General features: G+C 53.5%; 1 protein-coding gene across 2 annotated transcripts; it reads left to right on the top strand.

The window, feature by feature from the left end:
• Window positions 1-563: 563 nt before the first annotated feature.
• On the top strand, window positions 564-10068 carry LOC141932862 (TBC1 domain family member 24-like). 2 transcript variants are annotated; one of them, XM_074847068.1, is made up of 8 exons: window positions 564-644; window positions 1823-2022; window positions 2729-2865; window positions 3492-3620; window positions 5258-5321; window positions 6779-6874; window positions 7592-7868; window positions 8734-9023. In XM_074847068.1, exons 1-8 carry the CDS (start codon window positions 581-583, stop codon window positions 8877-8879), a joined length of 1113 nt encoding a protein of 370 aa, XP_074703169.1. In that variant the 5' UTR covers window positions 564-580; the 3' UTR covers window positions 8880-9023. The 2 variants fall into 2 exon arrangements, with proteins under 2 accessions (XP_074703169.1, XP_074703168.1); XM_074847067.1 differs by lacking the exons at window positions 564-644; window positions 1823-2022 and adding an exon at window positions 3752-3792 and having other exon boundaries at window positions 2747-2865; window positions 5047-5321; window positions 8734-10068.
• Window positions 10069-11386: the final 1318 nt, after the last annotated feature.

The following is an 11386-nucleotide window of genomic DNA, read 5'->3' as shown; positions in this document are numbered from 1 at the left end:
TTTCTTATTTACATAAGAGAATTACAAAACTGTTCGGCCACAACATCCTGACTACAACTTCTTTTTCCCCTTGAGATTTGAATAACAAATACCATATATGTTTTATTACACTGAATAAAGTTCAAAGCTCTTGGAGAATAAAAAAAAAAAACCCAAAACCACGCAGGGGAAGCGGAGGGGACGTATAATGGGATATAAAGAGATCTGCGTCCGTGTCCTGCCGTCACTCGCCCGCAGCGGGGCCAGCAGAGACCCAAGCGCTGCTCTGAGGGTCGCAGCGGCCCCGGTGAGGCCGCCGGGAGCGGGGTGAAGGGCAGCACCACCCGCCGCCGCCGCCCCGGCCCAGCCCCGTCGGGCGGCGGCCGAGCCCCCTCCCCGCCGCCCCGGGCAGCCGAGCCCGCAGCGCCCCCCGCGCCCCCGAGGGCAGGCGCCAGGCCCGGCGCGGACCCCTCCGGCGGGGCCTTTCCCGCTCCGGCCCACGCGGCAGCGGCCCGGTCCCGCTCAGGGCCCGGCGCCCGCCACCGCCCCCTTCCGGCCGTGGGCGTGGTTGCCGCTGGCGCCGCGTGCCCAGAGCGGGGAGATGGCGGCGGCGGCGGTAGCAGAAGTGGGGCAGCTCGAGCTGCGGGCGGCCATCGGTTTCAACGGTAGTGCGGGGGGCAGGGGCACCGGGGGGCAACTGAGGGGGGGCTGGGGCACCACTGAGGGCAATTGAGGGGGTCAGGGGCACCGGGGGGGGGGCAACTGAGGGGGGCTGGGGCACCAGGGGGGCAACTGAGGGGGGCTGGGGCACCACAGGGACAGCTGGGGGGTCTAGCGCACCAGAGAAAGGGCAACTGAAGGGGTCTGGGGCACCATAGAGGGCAACTGAGGGGGTCTGGGGCACCACAGGGGCAACCAAGGGGGGCTGAGGCACCACAGGGGCAGATGGGGTGTCTGGGGCATCGTGGAGATGTGGGAGTGGGGTCTGAGGGCGCTGTGGGTCAGCTGTGGGTCACGGGGTGCCAGCAGACAGGCTGAGGGGAGGGCAGGGCACCATGGGGGCAGCTGTGGGGCAGCTATGGGTCTCGGCTGGGGCCGTGGTACTGTGGGGTGGGCCAGGAGCTGGGGGTGCGCAGGGTCCCTTCTGCCCCCCTCGCCGCCTCCTCGTTCTCCCCTTGCCCGACATCTTGAGAGACAGATGCAAAGTTAAGAGCAGGAAAAGTTTGATGGAATAGTAGGATTTTTAATTTTTTTTTTGTAATTACCCAGCTTACTAGAATGAGAAGAGTTTAATTTCAAAATAAACCCAAATCGTTGCATAAAATGCTGTCGTAAACACTCCTGTGACCCAGGGATGGGGGCTAGGCACCAGGGTTTCTCCAGCCAACTGCCTTCTTGGGAAATTTGTGGCTTTGCAGCTATTTTGAGGCAGGGCATGGCAACGTGGACTGGTGATGTGGCCCCCATAAATCAGCAGGTGCTGCTGGAGAACCCTCTGTGCTGAAGGGCTCAGACCTCTGGGCCAGTGAAATCCGGTAGCTGTAGGAAGCACAGCGCGGTCCAAAATGTGTAAAGGTGACGCTGGAGTTTTGCACAGGGTTGTTCTGTTGAACGGTTTTGGGGGGAACTGGAAAGCTCTTAGTTTTGCTCTCCTTGTGAGATAAACCTTGGGGAACAAACGACTTCCCCTTAGGGAGTGCGATAAGCGAGGCCATCGGCAAGGAGGTGTTGGGGAGAGGTCAGCCTGCTCTGGGGACTGCGTGCTTCAGGCAGAGGAAGAGAGTTTGCCTGCAGCCCCCAGAAGCCTTAAAACCAGCAGATCTTTCACTCCTTTCTCTTGCAGGGCATGTACCCTGTGGCCTGACCTGCCACCCCGATAAGGAGCACATTCTCTATCCCCTGGGATGTACTGTGGTTATTCAAGAGCTACACAGTAAGAAGCAGACGTTCTTGCATGGTCACACCAATAATGTCTCCTGCATCGTCGTGTCCAGGAATGGGCTGTACGTTGCTTCTGGACAAGTCACTTCCATGGGCTTCAAGGTGGATAATGCTCTATTTTTAACTGCATAATATTGACCAAAGAAATTGGAGTTGGCTTGCCAGTGGTGGGAACACCTTTTGTTTATTTTTTCTTGTGTTGGGAAACAACAAAAGAGGGAGGATGTTGCAGAAAATGGGAAACTGTGGCTAGTCCATTGCTGGATGTGCCTTTATGTTTTTGTAAAGTATTATGCCTTCTCCCTAAGACTGGGATAACTAGATTGAGCAGTCTCTTAATTATGGTCCTTTTCATCCGAAGTGTGTGCATGTGGCAGCCTAACTCTCATTATACATTAATTAATAGATGGTGCATTTAAAGCGGTACCTGAGTTCCAGAGCTGCCTAGCACTTTCAAAAGCCCTTGACAGGTACTTCCCTGCATTTTTAGACCTCTGAAGTTCTTTATGGTTTAATTTTTGCCTATTTGAAAAGACCCTGAGACATCTGGAAGGAATCAAGTATTAGTGGTTTCAGGGTAAATTTTGATTCTGAAATGAAGTAAAGCTATTCAAGCAGTAAGCTGGAATAATGCTTCTTACAGCACCTGATTTGAAGCTGTTTTGTGTCAGTGGAGCGCTGGGCTGGATAGAAGCTAACCTCAGGCTGGGCTCCTTCTAACAGCTTTCCTGCCAGAGAAAGTTTTTATACCTAATCCTGTGTGTTATACCTAATGCTCTGGCTTTGACCCCTCTGCTTTGCACCTCAGGCAGACATCATTCTGTGGGATTTCCAGAGGAGGGAGTTACTTGCTCGGCTGTCACTTCACGAGGGTAAAATTGAAGGACTAGCGTTCTCTGCAAACAGCCTTTATCTCCTGTCACTGGGAGGCCAGGATGATGGCAGGTAACGATTTCTGCTTCTGGCCACACGATTTCCAACAAGGTGTAGGGCTTTGAAGAATGGGCTTAGGGACTACTCGCTCCTCCCTCTTCTGGCAGTCTGACCCTTGCTCCTGCTGGACGTCTCTCCTCAGCCATCCCGCTCTGTCCGATGGAAGCCGGGTGGGGACCGTGGGCAGGGCACAGGGCATGGGGAAGGATGAAGGCAGCAGCTAATTCTTAAGCTGGTGTCATCACCCAGAAACCCCACGAAGCCTGCACAGTTGTGTGGCTTAATGCACTGCCCTGACAAAGTATAAATTTCACCGAGGGCTTGCTTTGACACACAGACAAGTAAGAGTGAAATAAAAGGTTATTTTAAATCAGATTTTATGCATGGCCTAAGACGTGATTTGAGTCTTGCTCAGCAGAAGGGATCTAAGAAATACACACCCCCTTGCTTTAGGAGCAGGGGATGTAAACTGCAATTCCACACATTTGTGATAAGCTTTTCTTGGGTGAAATCTCTACAAAGTGACTTTTATGTGTATCCTGGTGGGAACAGACTGCAGGAAAATAAGTTTCATCTTGCTTTTGTTTTTGAGTAATATCAAAAAGTGACACTGTTTAAAGCCCCTCCTTCTCCTGCAGCGTGGTTGTGTGGCACGTTGATAAGAGAGAGGCTGTCTGCAGGAGCCCTGCCTCGGGAGGCAGCACGGGGAATGCGACCATCGTGGTGTGCTCCAGCCGCAGAGATGGGATGTTTATTACCGCTGGAAAGTAAGGCTTTATTTAGATGAAAGACCTATTTCCTTTTACAAAGAGTCTTTACTCAAATACAAGGAAACTTAAGCAACCGTGTGCTTGTGTTTTTTCTTTTTGCTCTGAATGGACCCACGAATATCCATCAGCTTGTCCCTTTAAGGCATTTCTGCTTGTTCTACATATAACAATATGCTTTCAAAGCAGCACACAAGGATCCACGTGCGTCACTTCTGTTCCTGATAGCAGGATTTTGTACTCAGCATTCCCCATGCAGTGTTTAAAATATTTAGTTGCCAGTGTTTACACAAGAAAAGCAGTCAATGAGTGGCTCTGAACAATGGTTAATTAATGTAGAAACAATGATATCTTGCAGGTTGTTGGATCATCTCCTATCCTCACCAGAAGTGATGTACAATTGGTCACTGTCTTGTAACAAAAGTGGGTACAAAAAGTCACATTTTGCATGGATTTGAGACAGCCCCCGTATATTTAGCCTGACGTGTAAATGTGTTCAGGACCTGCACCTCTCTTTAAATCAGGGAAGGCTTTGGATGCTCTTTGCTGCAGTTGCACTTATGAGTGCCGGTCTTTGCAATTTTAGCACTTTGTTAAATGTAAGGGCAGCTGTGTGTAAAGATTTTATATTGGCTCCTATGTTGTCAATTAAATTCTGATAGAAAACAGTTGAAAGTGTCCTCTACTGTTCATTTCCCACTGTAGCAACTAAGATTTCCACAGTATGTGGAAATGAAATGTCAAGGTTGTTACATACTCCTCCATAATCCTTGTATATGTTTTTGATGAACCTTTAAGATTTTTGATTTACCTGAAAATGTCTTTTCCACTGTCTCTTACAGTAACTGAGACTTGCTTCTGGCCTCTCTGATACTGTTCTTTTCCTTCTTATTAAAATTTCAGAATAACGTAGCCTTGTAAAGGCTTTTTAATTCTTCTAGTAGTGAAAAAACTTGGATGTTTCTGCATATATGGAGCTGATCCCACTATATTCATTCTTTTAGTGGGACCATTCAAGTATGGGAACTGGATTTAGCAGATAGGAGAATCCACCCGACCGAATGCCAGACAGGGCACGTGAGAAGAGTGATCATGTGTGTTAAGGTAAGTTTCAGCCAAATGAATTGGCTAAACCAATAAACTCTCTACGGACTGCAGAAAACCCACAAACTTTTATGGGAAGCACAACCCTGCACCTTTCCAAGGCAGCAATGTGGTGCAGAGCCCAGATTACGAAACACATTCGGATTAAAAGCAAACTCGTTTGGTAAAGTCCCCCCAGGAAGCATCCCCCCCAGCCTGGTGCCTAAGGGTAGGGTGGGAGGATTTAGTGCTTGGATTAATCTGAGCTATTACCTGCTTCACCAAGCAAAAATGATGACTCGAGAAGTCACATAAGCCAACTCCCTCTGTTCCTGCACAAACACTGAAGCTGGTCGAGCTACATGATTATGAGTTTCTGCTGCTGTCCTTCCTCGAGCTCCCTCGGGCCAGCTGCCAGCACAGCGATAGGCTGAGAAGAGCCACCACCGTCCTTTACAGCCTCGTGCTCTCCGCACGCCCGGGCTCGCTGCGTGGCATTCTGCTCCTGGGTCTCAAAACCCCCACCGACTCAGCCTCCTTCTTCATCTCTGCAGGTTTTACGCATGTTGTGAAGGCTACGAACCGACGGTGCTGCTCATCAAAACAACAGAGGGGGAGGTAAGTATTTCCCAGGCAGAGAAGTGGGCTGCACTGGTGCCCACGTCGGGAAGGGGACAGGGTGATTGACCCCACCGGTACTTCTTGGAGCAGCCACGGGGATGAGTGGTCTCTCTCCTGCCCTGCTCCAGGGTCTGTCCCAGCTCCCAGGAGAGGACAAACTGCACCCCCTGGCACGAAGAGCCACCTTAGTCACAGGCTGGTCTAAAGCGTGCTGCTGGGGGGGAAGAGGGGAGGAGTCAGTGAGATGGAGGGAGGCCACGAGCGATACTCTTTCATTGCAAATACAGACTAAATCATGAAGTCCTTGCTAAGCAGACTTTCCTGAAGCCAGCAGATGCTTTGCCTGAGCCAGGACTTGCTTTCAATGCACTAAATACAAGTATCTCTCTCTAATTGCAAGAGCAGCCACACAAGGGAAATGGAGGAGAAATAAGGACAGATTCTACGATACTTGAAAGTCGTGAAATAACTGCAAAAAACCCCGAGCCAGGCCTCTTCCCAGGGACTCTGAGCATGGCTCATAAACCCATATTTTATCCCTCATTCTTCATCAAACAGCAGAGGCAAGTTCTGTAAATTGTTCAGGCATCCCAAAGATTTATTGACCTACCAGTCCTGGTTTCCCGAGCCTGACACTTCAGCGTGATGCAGAGATAAACACCCTGCCACCCCCTAGGGCCTTGCGCAGACAAGAGAAGGTGACTTATAAAACCTTGTTTCCTACACATTTTAGCTCATTCTATTCCTTAGCTAGTACCAAGGACGGGCACGAGTTCCCACCTCTCAGTAGGTCCCCTGCAGCCACAGTCAAGCCAAGGACATCCACACCAGGGTCAGCCTGACTGTGTGGACCCCTGGGACTGGTTAAAAGCCTTGTAGGTAAAAAAAATAGTGTTACCTGAGTCTTTGCCATTTTAAAACACATTTTCTCTAAAGACTCATAAAACAGGCAACCACCTTGCCACCATCTGGGGGCCAGCTGAGGACAAGGGACTCCTAGACCCCCGTCCACAGCGTGTTGCAATACTGTTCACACACTTTGAGCCACACAGTTATTCCTTTCCTTTGCCAGGAGCCGGACTGGGCTGGGGGGTGGGAGGCACAGCTCCTACTTCGGAGCCCGGGCCAGGGAACACACCAGCACAGCCGAACCGGCTCTGCTCAATCAACCAGCACGTAGCTCACTGCAATCACCTCTGCTGCAAAAGAGCAACCCCCCAAAATGTCCCAGAGCCCCCCCTTAGGCACTGAAGCTGAGCGGACTCACATCCATAGCACCAGGGACTTGTCAGTGCAGGATTTAGCGGGTGTAGCAGAATCTGGCTCCGATTCCCCCAGGGGACCTCACAGAGCCTTTGCCCTCCTGCACGCACATGCGGTGGCCGGTGGTTCTGGGCCCTGCTCTGGCCCCAGGCGTCTGCCCTGCTGATGGCTCCCTGTGCTCTCTCCCAAAGGTGTGTGGGGCGTTTCTCTCCTCTGACTGGAGTGAAAGGAAAAAGAGCGGCGCAACGTCGGGCTTTTTCGGGACAGGGGAGTGCTTTGTGTTCACCGTAAGTCACATTTTATTTCTGGGTTTACGCTTATGAGTTTGCTAATTACTTTTTCCTTTGCCCCTCTGACAACTCAGGGCATGGTGGCACTGAGCTGCTTCCTTACCACAATCCCACTGCTGCCCTTTGGCTCTGGCTGGAGGCAGCAACACAGAAATTGCTGTGCTGGATCAGAGCAAACAGAGAAAAAACTCCTGCCTTGGGTGAGCCGGCTTGCCCCGAGCCCCCAAGGCAATGTGCAGTAACCACAGGTGGGTCTTGGAGCATCCTCCCAGGATGACAGCGGGGCAGCACGTGTGGCGGGGCGGGTTTCTGCCCTGTGTGCTCAGGGCAGCTCCTGGATGGAGCGTTCCCAAACCAGCCCCAGCGTCCCTGCAGAGGGAGCAGGCCCAGTTGGTCCAAGAGATTCTGGGGGCAAAGTCCAGCATCCATCCAGTATCCCACCAGCATCCATCCAGCACCCACCCGGCAATGCGGGCCGAGCACGTCTGCCTGTCTCCAGCAGCGCCTGGCAAAGACAAAACCAACTTCTCAGTCACAGACTCCTCCAGAACAGCCCTGGCACTGCCAAGACACCTTGTCCCTTCCCTGCCCCAAGTGCAGACCTAGCACACAGCATTTGGCCCCCAACCTGCCTGGCCAGGCAGGACCGTCTTCCCCCAGTGATGGAGAGATGTCCCAAAGGACAGAGCTCACCACGTGTCTCCTGCTTTCCAGGTGTGCCCCGAGACAGAGAGGTATGAGTGGGTGTTCATCAAGAAGCCAGAACTGGCCAAAGCCGTGCCACGCTCACGGCAGCGGTCGCCTTCCCCCTCTCCCGCATCCGTCCTCAGCTCCTCCCCGGAGGGCCGCAGCACCAGCTCGAACCGTCTCACCGTGCCCACACCGCAGAAGAAAGGCCGTCTCTCCCCGTTTCTGGCCATCAGGCATTTCCTTCTGCCTTCCAAAACAGCCTCCATGTTCATGTCTGGGTCACGGGAAGGGATCGTTATCGGTAATTACTGAATGGTGGGCACCCACCCACCAGCACGTCCCTGCTTCGGCTGGAAAGGGCTCTACTCCAGATTATAATTCTGTAGAGGCAAAGACCTCCTGGTTTACGATATAAATTTAAAGTCTGGGAGATGAAGTCAGCCCCCTCTTCCTCAAATAAGCAGGAGAGTGCAAAACTGCACAAAGGCAAGGATGCTTCTTCTGAGCGCCCCGGAGGGGCTCTTCCAGCCGAGGGGGAGCACCACAGACCAAAACCTCCTGGCGAGGTTTGCACCCTTGGGGCTGGCGTGTCCTTTCCCAGTCCTTCCCTCTGCTCTGTGAGGGATGCGGAGGAGCAGCAGGTGGGATCAGCCCGAGGAAGGGCCGGGCACGGTCCCTCGGAGCAGACATGCCAGCTGCCTGCCCACGCTGCCGTCTGCCCGGTCAGGCTTGGGCACAGGGTTGAATCTTTGTGCCCCACCACTGCCGGGGAGGGTTCAGGAACGCCTGCAGCACAGCCTCTGCCTGCCTTTCAGCACTCGGGAGCAGGTTGAGGGCAAGCCTGGCTGCGGGTATGCAAGGAGCTTTTCCTTGTTCTCCAGCTCTCTAAGCAGTTTAATAATTCAGTTTGTGCTGCCAGGGCAACCTCTCGCGCTGGCTGCCGTGTGCCAGCTGCCCTGCAGAGAGCTCTCCAGGGGCTCTGCCTCCGCGCTGACATCCCGATTAGCAGGGAAGGCAGCTCAGGGCAGCCCCAGCCCAGCTCTGCGCTGTGGCCAAAGGAAGGAAAGCAGAGAGATGAGCACAATCCTGAGAGACCTCCGTGGCTGGGCCTGCCTGAGCAGCGAGGTGGGGCGAGCAGATCCCAACCGTCTCGCTTGCTTTTGCAGGTGGAGGGGGAGGCCAAGCTCTGTCCCTCGACGCCAACCTGCTCTGGGGGCGCACGGAGCACTGCGAGACCTTCGACAATCCTCCGCTCTGCCAGGAGAACTTCAAGGTGCAGCTCTTGGAAGTGTGGGGCTTTCAGAACGCCTAGGTGCCGTGGGGGACAGCCCCTCCCAGACCACTGCTGCGGTGTCTGCTGGCAGTGCAGAGCACCTCCACTCGCCATCCTCCCCTCCACGGTCAGCCGTGGTGGCGGTGTGGAGAGAGGGGCAATGCGGCGCCAGGAACGGGACTGCGGGCGCTGCCTTCGGGGACATTTGAGGTCCCCTCCTGCAGTTTAGACCCAGCCTGCTCCACCCAGTCTGTCCCAGTTTAGGATGCTGGAGGGGAGGTGAGCCACTCCGGTGTTTCTCACACCTCCCTGGCCTGTTTGCAGCTTGGGGCTCAACAGCAAACCAGTGGTACCACAGCACAGGCAGATTTTATAGAAATTAGGCAAAACCCAACACCGAGGTACAAAGCTCACCAGAAACACTCTCAGGCCCCGCTTCCCGGTGGTCCCAAGCCCAGCACCACCCTTCAGTGCAGAATTTTGTAGCCTCTGCGGGTTACCGTGACTCCCCTGGGATCACACACTGATCACCGTCCAGCACAGCGCGAGACACTTTTTGTCCATGGCTGAAACTGCTGATCAGTGTCAGCAAAGTCCCACCTGGTGTTTATACACCGGCAGCCAACGAGAACCCCCCAGCTGTGCACCTGCCTTGTCATTTTTGTATTAAATTGGAGATCTATATTCGCTGCAAAGGGCTGATGATGTAAGACCGCGAGCAGTGAATACATATGAGCCTTAACCAACGTGCCCTGACTACCTGGGGTCAGGACAACGGGAGACGTGACATTTTAAAACACAAAATGTGAACGTGTACGTGTAGCTCGGTCAGACAAGGCAACCCTCGCAGGAGGGCTGTAGACCATAGAGATATCATTCTGGCTGCAGGATGAGAACATCTCCCACATCCAAATATACTTTCCACTTGTGGTTTTACCTTTCATATATCCCCCTTTCCGAGCTGTTCAGAGCAGGAGGTATCGTTGCCTCGTTGCTTCCAGTGATGGCAGCAGGACGCAGGCAGGAGCCGGCGATGGCAGCAAGCTCACACAGTGTCAGTCATGCAGCAGACCTAGGAACAGCTTGTAGCCTTCAAAGGGCACCCAGGGAGGACGTGGAGGTGAGACGCAGCCCTCCGTGCCCCTGCGCCTGGCTTTCGCCCACGGAGCTCACATGAAACAACACCGCAGAATTACCCTTTCCCTTCAATTAAAAAGCTCTGCTAGGGTGTCCTTGGTATTTCTTTCCTCCCGTGATCACGTACTGGGCTTCTGTCCGGCTGAAAAGGACAAAAAGGCCATTGAATGACTCGAGCGTGTCCAGAGAAGGGCAACGGAGCTGGTGCAGGGTCTGGAGCACAGGTCTGATGGGGAGCGGCTGAGGGAACTGGGGGGGTTTAGTCTGGAGAGGAGGAGGCTGAGGGGAGACCTCATGGCCCTCTACAACTACCTGAAAGGAGGGTGCAGAGAGGGGGGATGAGTCTCTTGAGCCAAGGAACCAGCGCCAGGACAAGAGGGAATGGCCTCAAGTTGCACCAGGGAAGGTTTAGACTAGATATTAGGAAGGATTTCTTTGCAGAAGGGGTTGTTGGGCATTGGAATGGGCTGCCCAGGGAGGTGGTGGAGTCCCCATCCCTGGAGGGGTTGAAGAGTCGGGTTGACCCAGCGCTGAGGGATCTGGTGGAGTTGGGAACTGTTAATGTTGGATTGATGGTTGGACCGGATGATCTTCAAGGTCCTTTCCAACCTAGACGATTCTGTGATTCTGTGAAAGCTTCCCACAGCAGCCCCTCTGCCCTCCCAAGAGGCTGTTTCACCTCTCTGCCCAGAGATGCACAGGACGCACGAGACGCCTGGCAATGCAAAGCCCTGCGTTAGCAACCTGGCCTGACCTCCTCGCAGACTATTTCCTTGTAAAGGGCGAGCAGGCCTGGCTAATGTATTAAAACACCAGGGGCTGGGGTTGTATCGTGCAAGCCGTGGGTGTCTCTGAGGCGGTGGCAGAGCCTGCGCGGCCCTTTGAGGCCGAGCCTGCGCTCCCGCCATTAGAGCCGCGCGTCACCATGGCTGTCAGGGCACTGACTGCCTTCGCCGCCTGGAATCTGATGCGTGCCTCTGCCATTTCTGAAAGGGACGCTGCAGTCCTTTCTTCTTACGCTTTATTTCATTACTGAATGTTATTGATTACTTGTAATTTAGTGGGAAATAACCACTTCTCAATTTTTAGTGATCAATAAAATTTTATTAGCAAGCAGCGAGTGAGCAAAACAGCGCTGGGTGTGCCGGGAGTCTCTGCTCTACCAGCACACACCTCACAGGACAGAACTGAGTCCCTCTGCAGTGTAGGCTTCATCCATATTCATGATGGGCGTACCCTGAGGGGGCTGCAAAGTTGTAAACAACTTTCGCGGGCTTTTCTCCGGTTTTCGCGGGCTTTTCTCAGGTTTCCATCAGAGAAGGGGGGATGACTCAGCACAGGGGTTTTTGTGGTGGCTTGAAGATGGGGGCCATTTTAGCTCCCTTCTAACAAGTGATTTTAACAACTAT

This window comes from Strix aluco, chromosome 21 (assembly GCF_031877795.1).
Source record: "Strix aluco isolate bStrAlu1 chromosome 21, bStrAlu1.hap1, whole genome shotgun sequence".
Lineage (NCBI taxonomy): Eukaryota > Metazoa > Chordata > Aves > Strigiformes > Strigidae > Strix > Strix aluco.
The sequence above is the reverse complement of the archived record's forward strand: the minus strand, read 5'-3'. Positions and strand labels throughout refer to the sequence as shown.

What these genes read in the sequence shown, in the direction of transcription:
- LOC141932862 (XM_074847067.1), top strand. An exon ending in TCAAAACAACAGAGGGGGAG is followed by an intron (nt 5,322 to 6,778) that starts GTAAGTATTTCC and finishes TCTCTCCCAAAG; the next exon opens with GTGTGTGGGGCGTTTCTCTC. An exon ending in GGGAGTGCTTTGTGTTCACC is followed by an intron (nt 6,875 to 7,591) that starts GTAAGTCACATT and finishes CCTGCTTTCCAG; the next exon opens with GTGTGCCCCGAGACAGAGAG.